Raw genomic sequence first — 26,092 nt, forward strand, 5'->3', positions numbered from 1 at the left:
TATATATATATATATATATATATATATAAAATCAGTATACCCCTTTTATCTGTGGCTCCAACAGGGTTATAACACACCAGTGATTTGGCTATGGCTGAACAATGCTTGGACAGTATCAAGGCTTTTTATTTTTTTCCCTCTTTGCTCTGCCCCCCCTTGCAACCAGCAGGATGAGGATGGGCATGGCTAGGAAGTTCAGAGGGGAGATGGCCAGAACAGCTGACGCAAACTAGGCAAAGAGGTATTTCAGGCCATATATTGTCTAGCTCAGATATAAAAACAGGTAGAGGAAGAAGTGAGAGGATGTCCTCCGACCATTGCTTGGAATCTGGTTGCATATAGGTCTTCTTGTGGGAGGTGGTAAGTGACTGCCTTTGCAGCAGCAGGTTTTCTTCCCCTCTTTCTTTCACTTACTAAACTGTCAGTGCCTTGACCAACAAGTCTTCCCACCTTTGTCCTTCCTATTCTTTCCCTCATCCTGCTAGGAAGGATGGTCGTGAGCAAGTGGCTCTCTGGGTCCTTAGCTGCTGGTTGGGGGTCATCTGACCACAATCTTTTTCATCAACAAACTGAGATTACTTATTTAATTTTCGTCTTTCATAACACCTCCATCTACAAAGGAACTTACCTAAAATCTTGTTGATAAACTGAGGTCTCCTTGATGCAGGTAAATAGACTCCCAAGAAAAAGACTGGAATTCCAGATAAAGCAATGGCAATTCCAATCAATGAATTTATAGTATCACTATAGAGTGGCACCACCACCAGAAATACTGTGCATATACAGAATATTATTGGGAAAGCCACACTCAGCTGGAGAGAGAAAAACAGAACAGAATGTTATTAAAATATTTGTGGTCTGCAGTTACAAGAATTTTGGTGACAGTTACAGACTTTTCCCCCTCCACCCTACTTTGTGAAACTACCTGCTCTTCCTCTTTATATCTGGCTATGTGGAACCATAAGCAAACAGCAGAATTATTCTTGAACAGAATTGCTGCTAAAAACTGCAGAAGTAATCAAGTACGGTAACTGTCGTGTTGACAGAAACTGTATAGCAGCACAAAGTGGTGTTAGATAAATCCAATAATGCTCGGGAAACAAGAATGACTTTTTCATGCAGAGTATCAAGTTAAACTATGAGAAGCTGATAAGAGGATCAGATATTGAACTGAAACACAGTCAGAACTAAATGTGTTCCGCATTGACAGAATTAATTAACTTCAGCATTTCTAATCAGAGATTACTAATCCAAGAAAAAAGGCTAACTACTATGTCAACCTTTTGAGACATTCTCCAGTTGGCAAGAGAGAAGGGCTACTGATTGAACTAATGGTTAATAAAAGAGTACACTATTACAACAATTACTTATTCTTATCTAGCAGACAAGCTAGTTTTCACAGCACAATATAAAATGGAAGTAATGTTTTTTGTCTTGTTCAATTTGTAATCTTTAGACATAACACGTTTGGTCCAGATTTTAGATGTACTTTTACATTATGTGAAAGACAGGTATTTTAAACAGCTCTGTAATAAATGAATACTACCTTAAGAGGCCTGGGTCGATCTGGTTCCTTCCAACGTAGATATAATTGCCCAGCAATAGACAGACCAACAAAAAACCAGTAACTGAAACTGAAGTAATTAATAAGCTTGAAGACATCTTCCACAGCCAGGTAAATAAGGGTCATGGCACACTGTCAGGAAAGAACACGAGTAAGCTGAACAACAGAAGTTTGAAACTTATTGTTTATGCTGCTTTTTGCCTTAAAATACCATCTTACACTCTTTGGTGCTGGCACAATTTTATGCCTCAAAAATCACTTTCTCAGAAATCACCTTGACGACAGTACATCTGAAGTTCTCTCTTGTGATTTTTTTTTTTGAAGTTTTCTTTTAAATAGTTCCTATAGTCACATCTAACAACTGAGAAAAAAAGCAACAGTAACTTACATTGAAGAGCAGTGCTGGCACAGGTGTGAACCTGCCTATGTGGATCATAGACAACAGATCAGGAAGGTGACCTTCTCGAGATCCTACAAAAAACAGCCTGAAAAAAAATCCCAAAACAGAAAACAGATGTTGACACCACAGATGAGAGACAATGTACTGCAGAAAATCAAAGGACAATACCAGTCAAAATAATTTATTAAATAATAATGAATATTATCAACTGAAAATTGTTCCGTATTCACTACTTCACCAGATCATGTTCATATTGTTCTCAGTACAGAGGCATTGCACATAGATTCAATGGACAGGAAGGATCTTAAAATGCCTGAATTAATATATTTAAAGCTCTCATTAGTCACATCCATAATCACTGCTCAGAGGCAAGGTTCTGTACTGTATCATAAGCTTTTGGCTGTAGCTTAATAGCAGTAGCAACTTTTAAAAACCTTTTAATTGAAAAAACGTTTAAAAGTAAATTTTAAGTAAATACATTTGAAAACAAGAACTTGCAGGAATTACTGTATAAAGTAAAATGGAGGAGAGCTCAATCCAAAGCATCAGAAGGCCTGAAGACTTACCACACAGACAACATTCATTTGATCTTTAATTGTACTCTACATACACCCAGGAGCGTGTTGGGGAAGTAAGGCAGTGTTATGGGTATATGTACACATGCACAGAGGTTTATTTAGGTCTGTTATTTTATTGTGGCTGTTTGTTATAGTTTCAGTTACAAAACTATTTTTGCCACTTTCATAAGCAGATGAGCGTAACAGTAACATATAAAAACACTTTTGAACGTTTGTGAAACAGGAAGAGGTATGAACTACCTTGATGATGCTAAAATTGAAGCATTAAGTCCACCAAAACAAGAAAAGGCTACAGCAATGGGAATTGTCCAGCTGAAGATACCAAATACCTGGTCGGCAAATGTCTGATGAAAGGGAAAAGAAAAAGGAAACATGAAAATATCTGCAACAAAGCATACATAAAATAATGACATCAGAGCTTTTGCAGTAAGTGTGTATGGAAAAATAGTATTATTGTAAGGACAATGCATAACGCGCTACAAAGAAGCACACAGCTTATTTATGGATTCTAAATAAGCACAAACTTCCTTAGCCAACCACCTGAACTCACACTTTCTGCTCACAAAGGAAAATAAAATGTTTTTAGAATTTTCTCACCAAACCTAGTATGTTTTATATCTAACTGAACTACACATCTCAAGTGGAACATAGTGACTACAGAGAATAAAGGACAAAAATATTACATATTCAAAAAGGGTAGTGCCACATTGCAGATTATAAACATAGCCACCATCACACCTACTGTTTATTCCTGATGTAGATTCTATACTGTAGATTCCTAGATTTTAGGCATCTATTTTATTTTCCTTCTTTCTCAATTTCCTAAGCAACATCTTTTCCTTTAGCTCCACCAGCAGAGCCTCTGGGCTCTGTTTCACAACATGGCAAATGACAAAACAGGTATCGGAGTAGCAGTCATCTGTTAGTGTTGCTTGACAACACTGCAGGCCAACTGCAGTGACCTTCTGACACAGAGCTCTGAAACCACAAAGCCAGAAGCATCAAAGTTTCACAGCAAGTGGTAGGAGTCATTGATTACCAGTGACCTGGGACCTATAATGAAAATGGGTAATAATTTGCAAGATATTGTCCTGGTCAATTCTGTTCAGCCTCCTGGGTGGAGAAAAAAGGGAGAGAGACTTAGAATATCAGACAAAATGTTTGAAAAAAATCAAGAAATTTAACACATGAAGACTGGCAGCTATTCCAAAACCCATCTTAGTCTGAGCATTGTACGTATCTGAACATGTTTGGAGTTAAGCAGAAATCCACCCATGCTGTGTCCAAAAAATGTAGGTGGAAGCCTTCCTATCCAATTCTACCTACTGATAGCTAAATTACTTCCATGATTTCTTTTACAGAAGCGAAGTAACAGTCATGGTACCAAAAGGATTATGTCTACACTAGACAGCATAACTATTTATAGAAACAGAAAAGTATATACTCATGTATAAACAATATTCAAACAAACCCCAAAGTTTCTGTGGGTATGAGAACATTTTACACCCCAGCAGGTAGTAGTAATCTAATCTTTTTTATGAACGTTCTCTAATCACTTTCTTAGCTCTCTTACTTTATCAGTTTCAAGATCCTCAGACATAAAAAGTATATATTCTAGTTCAGCCTTCTGCAGGCCTGTCTTTTCTATTACAAAAATTTTGTTTAGTTTTTAATGTTTTTGTGTTTCAAAACACCTCCCCCTTGACCTCCCCTTTAAACTACTGGTCTTCATTGTAAGATTTATGAACTGAGGAGTTCAGTCAAAATGGATTAACATCCAGAACTGACTTCTGTTTGTATCATATAAAGTTTTCTGGATTTAACAGTGGTCAGATTTTTATTTCATTACTCCAGAAACATGATCACCAACAGCAGTGCATTATTATCTGTTTCCTGAATGTTTCTGTAGGTCAAAAAAGGCAAAATGGCTTAATAAAGTGGGGTGATTTTTTTGGTGAAATGAGTGACTGCTTTTCATGAGGCAACACCCTTCATATAATATCAACCTTTAAACCATAAATTGCAGAAGAATTTACTGACATAAAACAAAGCTTGGCCAGCTAGTTTCCTGTTCTTTATCTGGGTTGACAAAGTGCTTTGTTCAGCACATTATCCAGGCTAAGGTTCAGAATCCAACTCTGCTTAGCTATATACCATCATCTACACTAAAAAGCAAAACTTGTTCCATCTTTTTGTGTGGATCAGCAAAGGCAAATAGGATTTCCTGCTGCTAAAGGACAACGTAAAAGCATATAATTACTTCAGTGGAAACCCCACCAAAGGTTCATTGGAACATCAAGTTAGCAAGAAAATGCCATAAGAAATGTGTTCTGTATACCATGAATTATCCATTCTCGGTCAATTGGAACTGAACAAGCAAATCATAAATTTACATTATTGTATATAAAAGATTTCTGCTGCTCAAGAATAAGTAATTACTAGAACCCACAGTGATTCTTTCACATCCTTGTTGGATCTAAACACAGCTCTGAGAAACCCAGTCTCCCAAAGCAGAATGTAATTCATAATGATCCAGTGAATGAATTAAGACAACTTCTACAAAACAAGAATGAGGACAAGATGAAAATTTTAACAGGCAGTTGCTGTAATACTTTAAAGGATTATTTAAACCTGGACTGCTGATTTCCAAAGTCAAATAGCAAGTGAAATTACTAGATGCCAAACTTCAAACTTCCAGAGCTTTTTTTTTTTTAAATATACAAAGCTAAGATGCAGAACTCACTCAACAAGATGTTAGAGAATTAAGATGTTAGTAAGGTTGTCTAAAGGATAAGCATTTAGATAAGTAATATTAACAGCAAAAGTTAAAGAAGAGAGAGAAAATGTATGAATGTAATCTTATGCTGCACGATGCAAATTAGCTAGTATGTCATTTGGAGAGTTTTTTTCTCCTAAAAGGCAGGTTGGTGTTTTCTTTGCAACCATTTCCCATCTCCTTCTGAAACATCCAGTAACAGGCCACTGTAGAATGCCAGATGTGGGACTAACTCAAAGGCCACTTCCATGCTGTAATGCATACCTAATCTTTCTAAGATATACTAATACTGTTACACACATCCTGGAAAGCAGCAATCACTTGTATGAGATGTTAAAACCACAAAGAGTTAAGACAAAGCTATGGTATCACTGCCAGAAATTGTACACAGATCAAGATGTTGTAGATTCAGTGTATTCTGAATGCAAGCTATATGATGTGTAACAACTGTTAATCCAGCTGAAAGTCTAAATAATTAATTTCCCTCGACCTGCACAAATCAGATGTCTCAAAAGACAGAATAACCTAGTGACAGCCTTTACCAAACACTCATTTCCAATGTACTTTCTAACACTGTGGTTTGGCTACCTGAGAGAGCAAGGGGTGGAGCATTAACTTCAAGAGCTTAACTTTTCCCTAATTAGGTAATACAAAAGAGTATTTTAATTGAGAATGTTCTAAAGAGTTCAGCTTGGTTTGCCAAGTAGATCTGCCTGCAAAATGGTTTTTCAGCAAAACAAAGTCCAAAGGTACTTAAGTTTTGCTAAACTTTTTAGTGATACTAACTAACCTGACATGACAAGTATAGACCCACCTGCCTTTGTGCAGGTGTTTTCTGACACAGTTTTACCCTCACATCTAACATAAAAATCAGCCAAGTTCATGTATTACTACTCAGACAACACACTTTTGTACTTCGGAGTACACATTTATAAATCCTTCAACACTCCCATTTTAACAGATACCAAGGAATATCTTCTCCAGATCTGAGCTATACCCTCTTGTGAACAACGACAAAACCAAAGATCTCTACAGTGTTTCTTGCAGGAAGCATTACTGAAGCGCAAGTAGAATTGGTCACAATAAGCATTCAGCTGTGTCACTGTGTCAGAAGGTTATTCTGAATAAGAAGGAATGGCAGAGAAAAGTACAATAAGCAAATTATCAAGCACATATACCACGTGCACTGTACCAAGAGGGAAAAAAAGGATGAGGGAGAAGAGTTAGTGGCTGCTTTCTGCTAAAACCGGAATTGTACAATCATGGATCCGCCACAAATGAGATAGACCTGGGCTCTGAACTGAGCACCTGACCAATTCCACTTTAACTACCACTACTTCTGGGAGTAGTGCATTTATAAAAACAAATGAGCTGGCAACAGGGAGAAGCCTGGAGCATTTGCAAGGGTGTGCAGAGGATGACAGAGGAGCCTACCTGGAGGCAGCTATAGCAGAAGTATTTAGTCCACCATAACAGGAGAAAGCCACCACTATGGGGATGGATTTCTTCTCAGGTTTCTTCTGAGAAAGTCTAAAGAGCAAGAAGGATTAAGAGATTAAATTGTCATCTCTGCTACAGTCTGACAAGTCCTGTAGTCCAGATCTGAACTATAACTGCTTCTAACAGCTCGGAAACAGTGAATTCAGTGGCTGATACAGCACCTGCAATTACAGATAAAGACCTTTTATGCCCTCCCATCCACTGAACATGTAAGATATACATATATACATGCACACTGCAGAAAGACATGCACCTGGAATTGCTCCCCTTAGTTCTGATTGGGGTTTTTTTTCCCCAAACCATCAACAGGGAATAATAATGAAGGAAGAAGCTTCCAGCTGTGCATTTCTCCACTGAACTGCCCTTATTTCATCATGACTAAAATGTTACATTACTCCCAGAAGAATGGTCAAAACTGAATTACAGCTTTGTTTCAAGACATGAATGACTGATTTAACATTTTATTTTTATCTTGGGTTAGTTTGATCTCATGATCATCTGCTGGTAAGTTGTGACTGGTTTGCAAGAACACTTTTTTGTCCTTTTAAAGGCCCAAACAACTGTTCTATACAAACAGGTTAAACTAAAAGCAGTAGGAATTGCCCTGCATAAAGAGCTGCCACAACAAAATACAAAGGATACTGCCTCACACCAGCAATTCAGGCACAGAGATGATTAGAAAGACCCACATTTATGTTATGAATCACAAAATGAAAACCATTTCATCACACATAGGTGCACACAGAAAGTGCTCTTAGAGGCACACAAAAACTATCAGACTACACTGAGAGGATATCGAGCTGTGAGCACACACTAAGCTGGCAAAGCGCTAAACAGTATGGATCAGGTGGATAAATGCAAAGAGAATGTAGTCTAACATGAATAAGAAACTTACAGAAAACTATACCCAAAGATTATGAGATGTTTCTATTAGAAAGGCTTAAAAGGCATCCACAGAGCCTCTTTATGTAGCTCATTTGAAGATCCTATCACACATGTGATCTTTCCCAGGCTCGGTTCTGTAATACTCTGAAGGACCAAGGCCTGAACAATAGGCCTGGAACTAAAGTTGACCTCTAGATGAACCCCACACCCCAACAATGTATATATCTAAAATGCACAGTATTAATCATATATGCAATGTATTATCTATCTATTTTAGCATGAATATGCCGATCTATGAAAGCTTTGCTGTAATGCTTATTGTGTAATAATAAACAGCAGAACAATCCTTTATTTAGAGACATATTGCAAGGCCGTTAAATCAGGTGTCTGACCTTGTTGAGAAAATAGATAGAGATACTGCCTTGTTAAGAAATATGTGGTCAAAGCTGAAATAGATAGAGATACTCCCTTGGGCTCCTCATTAAGCCCTGGCCAGGCTTTGGGTGGAATCCAGCAGGGAGGGTGTTTCCGCACTTGAAGTTTTGCCAATGATTATTCAACTATATAAAAGCTGGACCCTCTTGCAGCGACTTTGGAGACCCCACCTACAAGCAGACACGCTACACAGGACCTCTCAATTGCCAGGACAGGTTCTCCAAATTCTCACTGCAACCAGGGCTCCCCAGTGACTGTGGATCCGGATGACAATAAGGGCAACTGGTGATATATCTTTCTTAATCACTATAATTAACCTTGTGTAGTAATGATTAGGTGCATTACCCTGCTTATTTGCTTTGATGCTTAAAACTAGAGTATAATAAGCTTACTGTTTTAGCTAAATGCATTACTTTATTTCTCTATTACCTTGACATAGACAGTAAAATAAGCCTCCTCTTTTGTCGGTGTCAAGCATCCTTTCTGTTGACCCCAGCAACTGGTAAAACATACTTTTGCCCTGAAAGCTATACAGAGCAGTGAACATCTATAAGCAATCTGACTAGTAACTTCAAAGTGCAATGAATTCTGATTTGACTTTTCTCTTGAGGCAGAGTATAAATACATTCCCACATAACAGTATGATTTGGCAGTAAAAACTACAGTCTGTTTTCTCAATTTCTAGCTTCTCAGGCCTTTAAGGAGCTACTTCCTAAAGGAAACAAAGCAGCTCTGATTTATGGCAATCAGGAAGTCACACATGCAAAAAAGCCACTGAGTAGGTGAAGTTTCTTTCTGCTGCCATAATTACATTTGTCAAGATACTGTATGACATCCGTTCAGTTTCACCAAATTAGATTTAACATCATATATATTAAAGAAAGTAAGGAGGAGTGCACATCAACTGAAACAGAGTCAGAAGGTTGTAAAGGTGCAAAAGAAAGCAATTTAAATGTTCAGGTTTCCTGTAACTTTTGTTTGGAGCACCATTCTGTTGATTGATTCTACTCAGACATAATAGCCTCATTGTATTATTGGCAATGCCTTTTCTTGAAGAAAAAAGTATCAGTGCAGTGCAAGGTCCAGCATGAAATTCTCTCTTCATCTTGAGGTCACTCAATAAAATCCTATGGTTCTTACTGAAAACAGTACCATTTTACTCCGTTAATATACTGCATGCCCACTGCATGTAACATGTCTCTTCTGTATGGCCCACATTAAGATTACAGATGCCAGCTCCAACGTTAAAAGTTTCTTTTATGTCTCCATGGAGGTGCTGAAGATCTAAACCTTTTCAGGTGTTCATGCTGTTCATAGCATTTTCAATAGCTAGCTGTAGAATAAGAGTTCAGTCCAAAGTCTCTTATCTTTCTCATAATGAAGATATTATGTAGCACTTCTTTTGAGTTCTAGCTCAGGTTTTCAGCTTGGCCTCCAAAGCCAGAGAACTTAACCTAAGGGGCAATAGAAGAGCTAGCTCCAAGAAAACAAGCAAATGACTTACTGACCAGCTATCATCTAAATGCAACTGCCTGGCCAAATCAAGAGTTCTTCTATGACAAGGTTTAGAATGTGTATTGCATCCAAAGGAACCTTACTGGGAGGTGTCAGTGTGAGCAAACAAGGGGAAAACGACACTAACAGCCAAAGAGAACCAGATTTTTCTCTTCAGAAAAGAAACCAGTGACTGCCCAAATGAAGGAAGATAAGTAATACCCAAAAGGTCTACAAGTAACTTCAGAAATTCTGGCTGAATTCAGTTAGAAGAAAGACACTCATCATTTGTTAAACCATAAGCCAAAGGAGAATAAAACAGCTAAAACACAGCCTCCCACATTCCTCGTTTACTGAGAAAGAGGGCATGTTGAAGCAAAGCAAGTCTGCTTTCCAATATGAGCACACCAGGGTAAATTGGATTGATTAGGTGGTACTCAAAGATGCACTGAAGTAGTCACCTTTTTCCCAAATCCCCCAACAAAGCTGTACAGCTCCAAGAAAGATAACAGCCAGTTATGCAGGACAACTGTTTGCTTCAACCAGGAATCATTTTTATATTTTCCAAGTAAAAGACCTTCCCTTCTAGAACAGGCTAAATTGGAAGATGAACTTCAAGAGCATGCCTATGGCATTCCTCTACTGCTATGCAACTACACATAAGCATTCAGTGCACAGGACCTCACTAGAGGTAATGCAAAGGAAAATACTGCTGAAGTATGCGTAGTGCATGTGTCAGATCCCAAGTGTCAACTGTTCTGCTCTACAGACATCCTGTCAGAAGTCCAAACTACTTGCTAATGTATTAGTAGATCAAGCTTAAAGTTGGTTTCATTAAACTGGATAATTAAACTCACATCAGCAAAGAAAAGGAATCTTTAATGTGTCATGTGTTAAATATTAAACTTAAGCTGCAATTTCACCTTATCATTCTAAAAGAAATATAAGTAGTGATAATCAGAAGACCATTGTTTGCCAGCCGATGAGACGTCTCAGCAATAATGCCTTTTGATAGAACAGCAGTGCAAGTATTTGGCAATCCTGAGATCTAATGAAAAAGCACAGTTCTAGACTTTCAAAGCCATTCACTTGATTAAGTTCCATTAAAAGGAGCACAAGAAGCAAATCCTCTAATAACTTCAGAAACTGCAAACGTATTTTTTCATTCTTATCCTGGTAGCCCAATATCTCTGCATGTAATTAGATTGACTAAAGACTTTATATCATGCTTAAGTCTTCCTTTTTCCTCCTCAATACCTACATGCGTCCTGTACTAGAGAGGAATACCTGATCTATCCAGTTCTGAGTATTACAATTTCATGTAAAGTTACAGAGCATGTGTCTATACATAAACGTATACACTCAAACAAAATAAATATATACTCACTTTTGGTCAAAATCAACATCAAAGAACAACTAAATGAAGTGTACATAAAATAATAAACATTTAGGTCTGGGTTTCACATGTGTAGTAAGGTTCAGGCATCCAACATCCCTCCTTCATCTGGCCACCAATTGCTGCTGCAGTGCTGCCACTTGCTGTGTACAGTAACATAGACTGTACAGGTCCACAGTGAATCATTCCTCCTATCTCACAGGATGGATCAGTTTTCCTGATCCCATTTGCCATATGGCTGTATAAACCTCTACGATGACAAAGGGCAGGAGCAGTAGGGTAGGCACAAAATACTCTGAGGGGATAGACTGGATAGGAGAATTTCATTGCTGCCAGAAGAGTGTGTTTTCCAAGCCTTTGTTAGCAAAAAGAAATAGCATGTTGCTTTACAGAAGTCAGGATGGACAGTGGACTCTGTACGGGCTTTTAGTTTTGTCTAGATTAATTAATTATAGACAAAAATTAAAATTTCCATTATCAGTCACTGGAAGGTACTTTATATGGGATACTGTAGTCAACAATAGAAATAAATATTCCTGGAGATTTTATTACCCCTTAGCATATGTTTATTCAAAATCAAATATTCTCTGTCCTTGTTTTGCTTTGTTTTCTTCTGAAGTGTTTTAACAAGTTTTTCACAATATATTTTATGACGAGTTTGTATTTCCATATTCTAGCTAAAAAGAGGCAAAGAATTCAAGTTCATTTCAATACATTTTGAAATAAACATCTACATAATTACATTTGAAATAACAAGATATAGCCCATATTTACCATAAGCTATTCTGAAATCTTACATCAGATATAAATATTTCTCAAGTTTGAAAGAAATTCAAGTAAGTGCTTTTTGCAACAAGAGTTTGCTGATTGCTAAGCCAGTTTTTACTCATAATAATACTCCGTGGGAACAGAGTGAATACTTCCTTCATTTTGGTGTATTTAAAACTCTCTGTCCATTGTTTAACTACTTATATTTTAGAAGCCAGTTAGGAATGTAAAACAGAGAAAAGCTATTTTTTTCCCTCCAATTTAAATAACCAGAAGAAGATTACATTTTCCAAGTCTCAACTCTAAAGGACATAGTAATTAGAACTACCCAATTAATTCACCAGCTACAGGGCAATAAAACCCTTCACTTCTGTTTAATGATTAGCTTTAAGTTTAAAAAATGTTTTGACCAGCTTTTACTTTAAGAAGCTTATGTATTTTAATTGGATTCAAATTTCCATCCATATAAAAAATAATGACTCTCTTAATATTAAAAGTTGTTAGAATTAATACATTGTTAGCTAGACAGTGATTTAAGTTAAAAGGAGATAACAAAGCTAAACCTTGTCATAGCTGAGCTGTAACACATCCATGTACAGATATGCATTGCACCAATTATTAGCTCAATTGAATTCAGCTCAGTGCAACTCTTCTGCTTACTGCTCCAACTTCCTAAACACTGCAGCATGAACAAAGAAGACAATTATGTACTAATGAGTCTAACTTACAACCAGCTCAACATGCACAAGTTTAATTAGCATCTTTGCAAAATACACCAACAAGATATATCTGTGCTTGTTTTACTAAATCTGTTAATATATTATTGTTATATGCGATTTCAGTAACTGCTTTTCTATAAAAGATTAAATTATTCATGATGAGTTGTTTTGTCCTCCTGTAATCTAGAGATTTTTCCTGGTTTGTTCCTCAAGATAAAGTGCAAAAAGTGTGTAATATAGCAAAACACCACATGATCAACTTACCACTGCCACAGCATCACTGGAAAGAACAGCTTTAACATCCAGCACTGTATAGTAAGCTATATTGGTCATAATATAGATAACAGTCACAATTGGCATAGACACTGCAATAGCCAGTGGCAGGGTCCTGTAAGATAAAACCAAAACCAAACCCACAACGTAGGGGAAAAAAAAAATCCATTAATAACAAAATAAACTTATTTATTTGCATTCTTTACCTTAGAGATAAAAAAAAATAAAAATTAAAGATTGAATTAAGATTTCAAAATAGGTATCTCTGGCAGAGTTTGGTTTCTTTTAAAACTAGAAATTCTAATATGCAATACTGGGAAAGAAATCTAGTATTTTGCAATAACTTAAAACCTAAATTAAGTCTAAAAAGGGATTCCATGCAATTGCTCTTCAAGGACACTTACCGCAGGGTTTCCGGACCCACAAGAGCCTTCAAATTTACATGCTTTAAATTATTTTCTACTGGCCATGTTAATTACCACAACTAGAACCCAAAGGGCTGAGCTCTGAGTCACTGCATTCATTCTCCCTAGCGAATGCTGCTGTTCTCTAGCATCTACTTCTACAAATGATGCAGGGAAATGAACTAAACCAAACCAAAACCCCAATCTTATCTACACTCACTGCTGAGAACAAACTAACTGGGTGGTGCAACTGCAGAAAACAGAGGTGCAGAGGGCACATCCAAAATTGCTACACTGCTGTGAATCTCAGGATGTGGTGTTCCCTACTAGGAAACACATCTAGAAAGTAACACAAAAGATTAGAGTAACATGAAAATACTGCAAACCTCTAGATCTAAACAGATAAGATTTAATTTAAAGCTGAGATAAACTCACAGCCCTAAGTTTGCAGCGACACAAGGATAAAGTCATCAGAGCAGAAGCAAACTTTTAATTTTAGGTTTTGGCTTTTCTCAGCCTTATTCTTTCCCCAAAGCTCACAAGGATATTCAAATGTCTCAAAAAGGGAAGCAGAACTGAGAGTGTTACTCTCACTTTTGCCCAGTTTGAAATCAAACATGGGATGGTGACATGGATGAGCATTTGCCATGGTTTTCAGTAACAATAAAAAACTAACAAACCAGAAAAATGAAATGCACTTTGGAAGTTTCCTCAAAAATTTCAAGAGGCCCAAAACTCCAGCTGGGTCTGTCTGATGCTGTGGAAGCAGAAAAAACCCCACACACAACAAACCCCCACTTAAATCAGTAAATTAGTAACTGAGAGTTCTGACTTTGCTTCCAGGTTGTACACTCACAGTAAAAGACCTGTGAACCCCAGTGAAGGGAAGAAAAGGAATTAGAAAAGCACTTAGAAATTAACTCAGAAATGTTACATAACGTAACAAAAAGCTGAAATGGCATTTTAAGGACTTTGCATCACCCAAGATTAAAGCCAAGGGCCTCTTTCAAATTTGATTTGTGGGTTTTAACTTTTGACTGGACAAGCATAAGGGTACTATGAATCAAATGAATATGAAAAACATGTAATTCTTGGAGTAATTTTACAGAGGTCTGGAACATCTCATTATTTCGAAGAATTGATAATACAGAAAGCTGAAATTTGAAGTTCACTTTATCAGCTCCAACTCTTACAAGAATGATGTAGGCACTGATGCCTATAAATAGCAGATGTTCTTACCTTCCCCTCTCCCCTGCCTTCTTTTTAATGGTGTTTAATAAATCTTTGCTAGTGGCTGTTCACAGCCTTACTAAGTATAGAGCAGTTCTACTGATTTCTGTGTAAGCTCAGAACAACCACAAAATGAGCCAACTTGGGGGCTATTCAGGTTTAGAAAGCTCAAATCGTTTACCTTTCTGGGTTTTTTATTTCCTCTGTTACAAAATTGAGTGTATCCCAGCCAGAGTAAGAGAACAAGGCAGAGTAGAGTGCAAGGGAAATGTCTCCAACATCAAAAGAGGATCCCTCAAAAGAGTTCTCAAAGTACGATGAATGTCCTGTCGTGTGGAAAAGATGCAGTGAGGTACAGGATAATAAAATACAGCAAGCAATTTTTTTCTTCATTCTGGCACACAAATACAAAAAGCCTTAGAAATACTAATTCCTTCAAAGCTGCTTATTAAACTCTTTTCCCAGTTCTACTCTGTGCTTCAGCTGTGACAATAAGCATGGCATTTGAACTACTAAAAACTATGCTCTGTGGATGATACTGTTCTATAATTAAACGCTTTGTCCACAATGGCACAAAAAGTTCAGGAACATTAAGTACAGACTAAGCTACAAACAACGGGCAATGACTCAGGCTTTATATAATATATATATTTACAATCTACTCTATTCTTCTGCATACTTCTAAATTTTCAATTATTTAGCCTAATCAGAAAACAAATATTACAGTTAATTTTGGGTAACAACAAAAAAAAACCCCAACCAGGAACTAAATGGAATTTTAAGTTTCAGCTATGAAAAACAGAAAACCAAGAGCAATTAACAGAATATAAAATATTATTATTACATAATAAATTTTTCCCAAGCTAAGAGAAAAAGTGCATGGGTCTTTTGCACCAGTATTTGTGAGAACTTATGTCATCTTTTGACTTTAAGCAAGTCAAGACAAACTCATCAATGGCATTTTTTTATATATTCTGACTAATTTAAATATACAGGCACACAGGAACAGAACCACCCAATACAGAAAGGTGAGTTACTATGTAATTCCAAAATGTGCCCTGTACTGTGGATCCTGAAACATTTAGACTTCATCAAAACCAGCCAGGCAAGTATTTCAGGCTTGTAAAATATCTTCACTTATTTCCTCATCAGACATTGCTATTCCCTCAGCACAGACATAGGCAGAGTAACCGGTGAGTTAAAGACAGAGAAGGGAGACAATGTCAAGGAAATTAGCAGTAAACAAGCTCAGTATCTACAGAACAAGGGATGGGCAGATGTGCTAAGGATTAAGCACCCCAGCTCACATGTTCTTGTTCCATTCTGAATAATTATCTTGCTCATGGACTTTCCACAATAACCAGTTAGAGCAAAGGACACAAACTGCCAGGGAAGATCTTTATGGTAGCTTTGAAAGCACGGTAATTTTTTTTAAGCTAACACACCAACAAATTCTCCCTAAAGGAAGGGCTAAGAACAAAACCAAATTCAGAATTCTTCTAACTTGAAGGCTTAATGCCAACAAACACACAAATCAAAAATTAAATAAATTTTAAAAAATCCAAAACCCCAGCAACTTTCTAATTCTCAACAGCTATAACAGATATGAGCAGAAAAAAGAGTTGAGGTTTCACAGACCTACTTGCATGTTCTTACAAATTAATCTTTGCTCTAAGTTAGTCACTTTCAGACTTGCACAGAATTCGTTTGGGGGGAAAAAAATAATTAAAAATCAGTTGATCTCATTGTAAAGCACTATGTTCCTTACAGAAATCTACAGCTTTCTCTGTTCCCACTGTATTTTGCTAGCTCTGTATTTTGCTGTTTTCATTTCCTTTATTATTCTATACTGCAGGCTGTAAATTCCACAACATTGCTGAGCAATCAGTTACCTTCTTTTACCCAGTTCAAAGTCAACTGAGATAGGATAGCTTACCACAGTATAATATCATGATAATGCCTAACACTGGTATTACTGGTGTTTTCAAAGTGGCTGTATTATGCTCTACCAAGGCATTTGAGAACACAGACAGAGGTATTTTACAGTCTTCAGTTACCCAGTTAAACTGATAAATACAAACCTTTGCTTTAATTTTTTAAGCTTACCCTGGCATATTTTAACAAGTCCAGTTATGATGATGACAATAAGAGCAGTAACTTTAGCATAAGTAAATATATCCTGCACCCGTGTTCCCCATTTAACGTAGGCACAATTTATAAATGTTAGAAGACCTGGGAAGGGGGGGAGGAAGGAGGGAAAAAAAAAAAAAAAGAAAGAGAAATGAAAATACTATTTGAACAGTATTTGGTTTAAGTCATTATTCGAAGATTTTAAATTGCAATCTAAATATACACTTACATGTTATACTAAGACTTAGGTTAAAACTCAGCAAAATACATACTGGTACTGAAAACCTACTTTTTATAAACAAAACAGGAGAAAACAGATGTTCTAAACCTAATGTTGCAAAAGATGGAAGGAACGAACTTCCCCTTCTCTGATTATATGCCCAGTTTCTTAACACTACCCCTCATCAGCTGCACTCTGCAACTATCTTGAAGCTAACGAAACCACTAAATGAAATAATTAATTTCAATATATCAATATTGTTTTGATAAATCAAAGATAACCTAGAAATTCATTTAGGCAAACACATCAGAATAGTGTTTAAGAAAGTTTTTATCCTCCCTTGTTAGGCTGAGTTCAACATCCATGGAGTTTTTGCAATACTGAATATGGTCACAAGCAATTCAATAATCTTTTCCAGTTGTATTAAACTGCATTACTAAGTGAGGTTAGAACAGATCTGACCAAATAACACTACAGTTAATGAGATATTACTCTGGATTTTTAAGAACTGGTAGTAAGTAATGAGTATCCTGCGTATATTTCTCCCTCTATCCCAAAATAAATTAGTGTCAAGACCTATTTCACAAGATTGTAATGGAACTTGAAATGAGACTCGTTTCAACAGATTTCGCAAATATTTTAGTAACAGTGGCTGACTAAACTAACTCACATGATCAACTTTCCCAATACACTTTTCAAATTATTGTTTAAATATGTTGCTCTCATGGCTTTTAACATTTTGCTTTTGCATTTATTACTTTTTCCTCTAATGGAGAGCCAGCCAATCTGAACTCAAATGCTCAATATTGAATATTATTCACTATCTTCAGTTTTCTTTACTGAACAAAATACATGGTTTTGTTATCCAGATTATCATTACATTATTCAGTTTTACCAGGAAGTTTAAGTATTACCCCAAATCTCAAGTTTTTCTCTTGCTGGTAAAACAGTGGTTATATTCTACTGTATTTTTTATCTCCAAAGTTTTCTTGTACTACATATTTTAAATATGCATCTAAATGAAAACTAAATTTGACTGTTTAAGGAGTAAGGAAGTAGCAATCAAGAGTAAATGAAAAGATGTAATAAATCATTTCCTTTCCCATAATCCGAGATTAATGCGATACTATTAACATAAAAATGTACTTAGCACAGTCACCAAATAGAAAAGTAATAGTTTCTAAAAGATAACAAAAGAAAGGTAATGATCTCAAAAGCATGGCACTATTATACAAGACAGTCTGGCCAAGCTAACAAGATTCCACTGAGCTTGGCATGATGAGGGGAAAAAACAGTTGCATCAAATTTCAAAAGTCAGGACTGCTGTGGCTGCCAAAGAGCCCTCAGGAAAAAAACAACTCTGCTTGGTCTCTGCTCTTCAGTTTTCCTGATCAGTAATACCTACGGAGTATTTGCTCGCAGGGTTTATTTTAGTGTTTGTTTGTTTGTTTTTAATTAAATGCAGCTTTAAGTAGGAGTAACACGATTAACTCCTTATTTTAGTGAGTTAGGGTTTGGTCTCAGTCTCTACTTCAGATGAAATGCTACTCAGTCTCTGATATCTTCAAAGCAAAAAGATAATTAAGAAACTAAACAAGCCACATCCCCTCCCTCTTTCTTTTATTAAGATTACTCTCTCTTGTTTTCCTCCACTTAATTATTGTTTAGCCACTTACAGTTCCTGAGAACTTTAGTAAACTGTCAAGTTTAGTTCTGTAGCACCAGATGCCACCCCCATTGCCAAAATGAGTGTTATACAGCATTACTTACCAGTAACGCTGATCTCACACCAGATCTTATATTGCTATTGCTACAGTTTAAAAAAAGAACAAAAGGAAACCCCACAACAACACACCAGTTCTCATGTACAGTCTGTAACCTAACCAGTGTTCAGCCTTCCTCTCCCAGCAACTTAATGAATTACTAATCGTATCTAAAGATTTGACACACAAATCCTGTCAGGCCAGGGAGAAGCATGGGCCTTAACAAAACAGCTAAACTAAGTTGTAGAGCAGGAGTGAGTTTCAGCACTGACACCTACAGCAGGGCAGAACAAGCAGTTAAACCATAAAATGGACTGTTAAAGAAAGTTGTTCCACCTGTATGAGAGTAATCTTGCCATCACATGTCTCCACTAAAGAGAAAGGTGCTAAATCCCCTCTCTGAGCAGCAAGTGTAGAGGACATCACATTGTCTTTCTACATCTACACTGGAAATGTAAAATATGCATATAAACACTTTTAATAGGAAATACTTAAAATTAAACAAGACACACACAGTACAATCATCAGTTTCATGCTTTTGATACAGCAGAACAGTCGTGATTTGAAGCAGGTGGACGGTTGTTCCTCTATATTGACTAACAGCTGGCTGGTTAGAAACATATCAACAATGTTTTATGTACACATAAAATGCTGCTTTTCAAAACAGCTTTACAACAGGTACAGTTAATCATGAGCATAAAGAATAATCCTGAATAAATGATCTTTTGAAATCCTACCATAGTATATACCTATCTACATTGATAAGCTATTGTAAAATACTTTACACCAGAATAGCTCAAGAACTATTCTACTCTTAGACCACACCAAGAGTACCTTGAGGTTTGGTTTAATATACCTCTGATGGAAAACAAACTTTTCCCCCCATTTTTGCCATGTAACTAAACTTGGAAGAGTTAAATACCTTGGTCTGCTTCTGAATGAGAAAATTATAATTCACTGACTGAATACCTGCAAGTTATTCATGTGTTGGAAATTCTTCTTTTCCCACTGTAACTCAAACCCTTGCAGATTCAGTATGCAGCAACTCTGAGACTGGGTAGGATTTGCTTTAATAAAAATTAACCCTGGATAAAAAAGTTATCATAGTAAATTTTGGGAAATACTTACATTCACAAGCAGCTGCTATGAGACGGCAAGCCAAGTACGGAGGATCACAAGAAGGGAAGAAAGGTTGGACTATGTAGTTAGCAAAGGTGATGGCAATAATTGCCTGACTAGTTGGTTCAACAATTAGGAGTGAGGTCCACAAACGAATAAAAGCAATGAAGCTCCCAAAAGATTCCAAGATATATGCATAGCTGGCTCCTGACTTCGTAATAGTGGTTCCAAGTTCAGCATAGCAGAGAGCTCCAAAGACTGAAAAAATCCCTCCAATTGCCCAAATTACTAGAGACAATCCATAAGACTTGCTGTAGATGAGAACTCCTTTGGGAGAGACAAAGATACCTGAACCAATCATGTTGCCTACTATAAGGCTTATCCCATTTATCAAAGATATTTCTTTCTTCAGTTGCACTGTATTTTGGTTTCCATCCTGCATTTCACAGCGGTCACTTGGATCTGTCCTGTCTGATTTATTTACTGGGCTGTATTCAGCCAGTGAACTATGCGACTTCGTACAATCTGTCCTTTCTCCCATTCTGGAAAAACCGTGAAATCTCCACGACTCCAAATCACAATCTAAAACAAAACACAGACAGCTGAAATAATTATATTTTTTTTAATCCCAGAAATTTCTTGCCAAGTCTTCTTTACACCTTTTTACCCTACAATTTACAAAGGTTGCTTCATATATGTTCTTATACAATGGTAAATTCATGCACAGCTAAACAGAAAAATCAACACATACAGAGCAAGAGACGAATTCCAGTATAACTTAAGCTCAGAAAGGAACTGATACCTTTAGGAAGAAAACAAAATGAAACAAACCACCCGGACAACCAAAACCATAGGAAGGACAGAATTAAGGGATTCCAATGTTGAAAAGGAAGAAAGAATAGATGGAAGCAAAGAGAGGTGATATAGAAAAGCAAGCACTGTAAGACCAAGCTGGAAGTTCTAAGCATGAACAGAGATTTACTGTAGTACTAAAAGATGAATCAAATTATTGTACTTACACATGTAAGCTATGAGTGATCTAGTAACAAGGTTGTGCATGTTATTAACGCAGTTTGGGCTCCCACTAAGGGCAATGTGAAGAGATACTTACACTAGAATCCCCCTGATTTGACTCTTGACTTATAACTGATTCTGTAGTTCACTCCCTCCCCAAAACTGTTCCCAGTTCCCACTGCCTCATTTCTTGGAGTTATCTAAGAGTGCAGGCTGCATGTGAGAACCCCCCACAGTAGTTAAATCCAAATTCCTCCATTAGCAACTGTATTTAACAGTTTTCAAGAACACAGAAATTAAATAAACTTTTTCCTCTGCTTCAGAATTGACCATTTAGAAAAGAGCCAGGAAATTGTCCCATGCCTTTCAAAAGCAAGTTAACTTAGTGATATTTATTAGCACAAAAATATACTGACACTTCGCTGCAATTCTGAAAAAGGCCCATTTTATGTAAGTTCAAGTAAGAAATAACCAATTCAAGAAACAGACTTGTATGGGAAGCAGCTTAAATTGCAGATGTACCTTTGCTTACTATGAGGTGCATAAATAACAGGTCCAACATAATCACCAGGATGCAGTACCAGTCATTTGCCCTGCCCCTCACTAAACCCTCAGTGAATTCTTCAGCCATTTACTATAGACAGAAAAGGTAAGAAGTCTGGGTCAGTTAGAACAAAGCAGCTGATGGGGGGGGGGGGGGGGGGGAGGGGAAGGAAAAAAAGACAAGTTTCTGCAGCTTTTTTGGGTAGCACTAATTTTACAAAAGGTTTTGTTATTCCAACAATAAACTTAACAACTAAGGGAACAACAGCCCTGAGTATGGGGACTTTGAAAGGTCAGTATAGAATCACCCAAACTACAGATGTATCGATGCATCCACTAATATATAACATACAAGGTTTTGCTCATGCAGTTAGAGGCACTCCTTTCTGCAGGGAAATCTTAGTAATCCTAAGTTTCCTTTACCATAAAGCAACACCTATAGTGCAGTACAGAAAATCTGACCTGACATGCCTGAACCTTTGAAGATATGAAAATGATAAAATTATTTTTGACCTATAAAAAAGTAACTTACATGAAAACTTACACATCATTTACTGAAACACATGACATCATTCATTTCCAACTCATGAATCTTCTAGCTTTTTCCACATTAAAATGGAGGCTGTGTTCTATTAAATGTAAAATAAGATCCTCAGTCTGTTTAGTGGGATGCTTTTCTTTCCCTCAGAATTTCAAAAGAGCAGGTTGATTACTAAATACATATTTTATCTCTTGTACATGAGTCAACATCTTATCTAGCATCATACATAAAAGCAAGCAAATTTCACACTTTTAATTAGACTAAAAATTTTCAAACTTCCAGAAACTAAAATCTGCTATTTCAGAACTTAAAAACTTTAGTGTTATTATGAAGCACCTCTGACAAAATTAACCTAGTTAGGGGAGAGGGATCCACAGAGTTTTTACAGATCACTGTGCTCAAAACTGCAGTGGAAGACAAAAGCAAATTCATCTCACCAGTTGCTACCGGTTCTCCTTGTTATTAACTCTTACATCTATCTTGTGCCAAATTCATTTGCAACAACATACTGCTTGATTTCCTGTTATTGGTATATTAAAGCTAAGTCTACAAAAAGGCATGTGGCTTGTGAGCGTGTAAGATTATTTGGTTTGCTTTATAAGAGAAAGTTCAGTTATTACTGTGTAACTGAATTATTATAATTGCAAAATATGATGCAGTCATGAGAAAGCATACATGTGTAAAACCACAGGACAACTAATCAAAGCAGATGTCTTCATGACTAATTTGACTGAAAGAAGCGGATGTAAAGAACACTTGTGACCCATGAATTAAACTCCAAATTGAGTCTTCTCATTTCTATTTTGACTCGGACAGGACATTATTTGCACATGTATTTCAAAAGGCAAATCAGTCTGAACAAATGTCAGCAGAAAAAAAAACAAGAATATTTCAGCAATTATTATGACACCTGACTGGCCGTTTGAAAACATGCCATGAACATTCTGAGCCCTTTCAGCTAAAGGATAAAACTGAGTAATACGTTAAGAATTGACTCATGTATGTAAAACATCATTTTGGTGATATCTATACAGCTTTACAATTTCTTACTCCACAAAGCCTAATCATCATTCCCATTTGTCATGGTTTCATCTGAGATGGAGTTAATTTTCTCCTGAGTGGTACTTATTTGCCAGTCGGTGTCAAACCACAACACCATTTCTTCCTACAACACTTCTCAAAGAATGACTTGTTCAGAAGCATAAACATTATTACTTTGAATACTCAGACATTTTGATGATTTGATTCAAATCAACTGGATCATTCAAATCAATCAAATCTTATGTGTTCACACACAGGCAGTTTTGCACTAAGAGTCAACATGATTTACCTCATGGTCTGAAGTTCAGACATACATTTAATTACCTATAGCTACAGACTCTCACTGTTCAAATGCTTCCACTTGTTACCAGTGCATGACTGCAGTTCTGTACAGTTTTGTTACTGATGACTTTGAATGCTTCTTGCCCTACTCTACCCAGAAAAAAACAACCACAGTATTGCTCAACCTAGATTGTTTTGTCTCCCAATGTTCTTTCTTCCTCTCTGACTCTGCTTTTGTTTTTCCAAAGCTCAGGGATCTGCCGATAACTAAGATTTGCATGAAGGTGTGTGCAACAGCTCACTCAAGATTTGGCATTTCATTCTCTTCTCTAACTTTGTTTGTTTTACGTCATTAAAGCCTTCAGGGCAGGAATTGCTTATTTGCCCAAGCTGCGTGTCTTACCACACCACCTCTATGACAGAAACAAAACTATTGGCAGGTCTTTTCCTACAAACACTTCTTTTAGTCTTAACTGGAACTAAAGTCAGCAGCTCTGACCAACTGGAAAAACAAAAAAAAAACAAAACAAACCACCACCCCCCCAAAAAAAAAACCAAAAAAAAAAAACAACAGCAACAAAAAACCCACCAACAAAGGAAAAGAGAGAGACGAGACCAGAGAAAACAGAAGCTATGTCAAGATTAGCAACATAGGCAATATAGAAGGAAAAAACATATATTGAAACACACGATTCAGACAGAATGTCTTTTGGAAACACAAAAGAGGCTTGGCAGAGAAGAACCAGAGACAAACAGCATATATTTTCTAACATACAACAATCCTTTAATACTGCAGCTAATATAGAAGGATTTATAATGTCAAAGCCTTGCCACAGGACTGCTATGGCTAATGCAGGCTTATGCCTTCACATACCCTAACACATGGATTTCCTCATTTTTCACCCTTGTGCAATACAAGTCTTAAACTTTTTTTTGCTGATCATTGCAGCTGTGAGGAATCTTTTTGCTGTTACATGTAAGATATTTTACTGAAATTACACTGCTGTTGATATAGAAAGCTTTGATAGGAAATCAGGACAGTGACCTGAAACTAGGATCACTTCATTGTCTCACTAAAAATATACATTCTGATAAGGCCTATCACACTTTGCCCATGTACCAAACGAGCTAATAAAGATTAATGTGGAGTTAGCAAAGTACTAACACTGTGGTTACAGGGTTGTTCTCCTCCAAGAGAGGAGGAAGAGGAACCATCTGCCAAGATCCCCTCTCTCCCACTGACCAGGACAGCAGCTGACCTGTCATTTGTTCAACTTGGGCTAAACCTGCAAATGGGTTAATGACCAATAAGAACTACCAAACTGCTAAAAGCTTACGATGTTTCATTGTACTCTTACAGTACCTGCTAATTAGGCAAGATTTCCAGTGTTCTTGCCTATTGTCTTAGGCAGTGGTCTTGCACAAAACACCTTCTGTAACACAGTGCTACATACATACTTTGACTCATATTCACATATACCAGCTGTAAAACTCCTATTTTGAACACAAACATTGGCCCTTTGGGTAAGAGTCAAGATTGCCCTTCACAGGCAAACAGCATGAAAGTCTTCAGGAAGTTAAGCACCAACAGAGCAAAGGTTGTAAGTCCCAGAAATGCCTATTCCTTTCAGTGTACATATTTAGGCACCTAACAGTCTGAACACTGAAGTGTGAAAGGTTTAGAGTTTGCCTAGTCTGTGTTTTTCTTGTTTCTGGTGAGACAAGAATCACTTCCCCACTATACATACAGTTAGCAGACAGGAAGCCCTTCCAACAAAAGCAATTCCCAATGTAAAGATCTAATCTGTTCAACCAAGTCTTTTGTGCTCGCAGCTATCTTTAGAGCTACAAAAACCAAACTGATAAAATAGAATTGGTTATAACATCAATTCTTTTCTTTTTTAAAAGACAAGGTATGTTTCTTATGTAAAAAGGTATGAGCTGTGACATAGCTGCACAAGAGACATTCAGCAAATGCACATACTAGCCACATATTTGGACAAACCCTAAATAAATCTATGAACATTCAGTGAGGGAAAGACCTCACAAACAGATATTCAGCTACAATGTCTCAGAAACTTTCAAAATTTCCTAAAGTACCAAACCTAGACAAATCCACCTCAGTAATATTAACCTAGATATTAAACCAAGCCATTTCAAAGTTAGGAAACTGTGCTAGCTACAGTGGAAAACAACATGCCACTATATCCTTCACACTTGTAATTCATATTTCCAAAGGAAAAAACAGAAGCAAGCTCACAACAGGGGACTTTGTGGTAGACAAGTCTTGGTTTAGACAGAAGTGAGGTTGGGAATTCATGAAGCAGCTGCAATGAGAGGTACATCTGCTGAAATTTATACAGTGAGACTCAGGTAAAGGCAAAAGGGTCGATAACAGAGATTGTTAAAATATTTCATATCACCTTTTTATGCTGGGGCACAGAAGGGAAAACCTCTCAAAAAGGAGAAAAGCAATGTCAGCATGCACATGCTTACCTACATATCTATACCCATGCGTACGCTTCAGCTGCAACTTTGAGTCATACCTAATCATGTTGCATTTAATACGTGTCACTTAGAAAGCACATAAACAACCAAGATCAGTACCAAACGCCAGTAAGCAAAGGAAGGCTCGCCTGAGGGTACTGCTAAACCCACTTCAGCTCCCTGCAATAGCTAATTAACAGAACAGTTATAATTACACCCGCCACCAGAAAACATCCTGTTATGAGCCAAGCAGAGAACCAACCCTTAAAACCCGCCTTGCTGCCAAACTAAGTACAACACGTGGCTCCAGAAAGCCTCCCTCAAGCCGACATGTGCGCGACATGACGGGCTGTCACCGGCGGGAACGGTTTGAGGAGACCGGCCCTCAGGGTCGTGTCGCGGGAAGGAGGAACTGGGGTCATTTCACCCCAAGGTGGCTGCTCCTCCCTCCACAGATGGCGGTTGGTCTGTTTTCCTTATAAAATAAAGCAAAGTTTAGGCATATTTTACGCCTCCTGGATAGCCCCGGG

The 26,092-nt window shown here is 37.1% G+C and overlaps 1 protein-coding gene across 1 annotated transcript; it reads right to left on the reverse strand.

The window, feature by feature from the left end:
• Positions 1–579: 579 nt before the first annotated feature.
• Positions 580–20,230, reverse strand: LOC104399969 (Y+L amino acid transporter 2-like; the record flags this gene model as incomplete). The annotated part of the gene is made up of 8 exons (XM_010009248.1): positions 19,664–20,230; positions 16,529–16,654; positions 14,604–14,748; positions 12,780–12,903; positions 2,783–2,886; positions 1,953–2,049; positions 1,547–1,696; positions 580–812 (listed from the first exon to the last, which is right to left on the reverse strand). Coding segments are annotated over exons 1-8 (1,511 nt in total), but the record flags the coding sequence as incomplete, so codon positions are not given.
• Between the last annotated feature and the right edge of the window lie 5,862 nt (positions 20,231–26,092).

The sequence above is a fragment of the Nestor notabilis genome, unplaced genomic scaffold (genome assembly GCF_000696875.1).
Source record: "Nestor notabilis isolate BGI_N333 unplaced genomic scaffold, ASM69687v1 Scaffold29432, whole genome shotgun sequence".
Classification (NCBI taxonomy): domain Eukaryota; kingdom Metazoa; phylum Chordata; class Aves; order Psittaciformes; family Psittacidae; genus Nestor; species Nestor notabilis.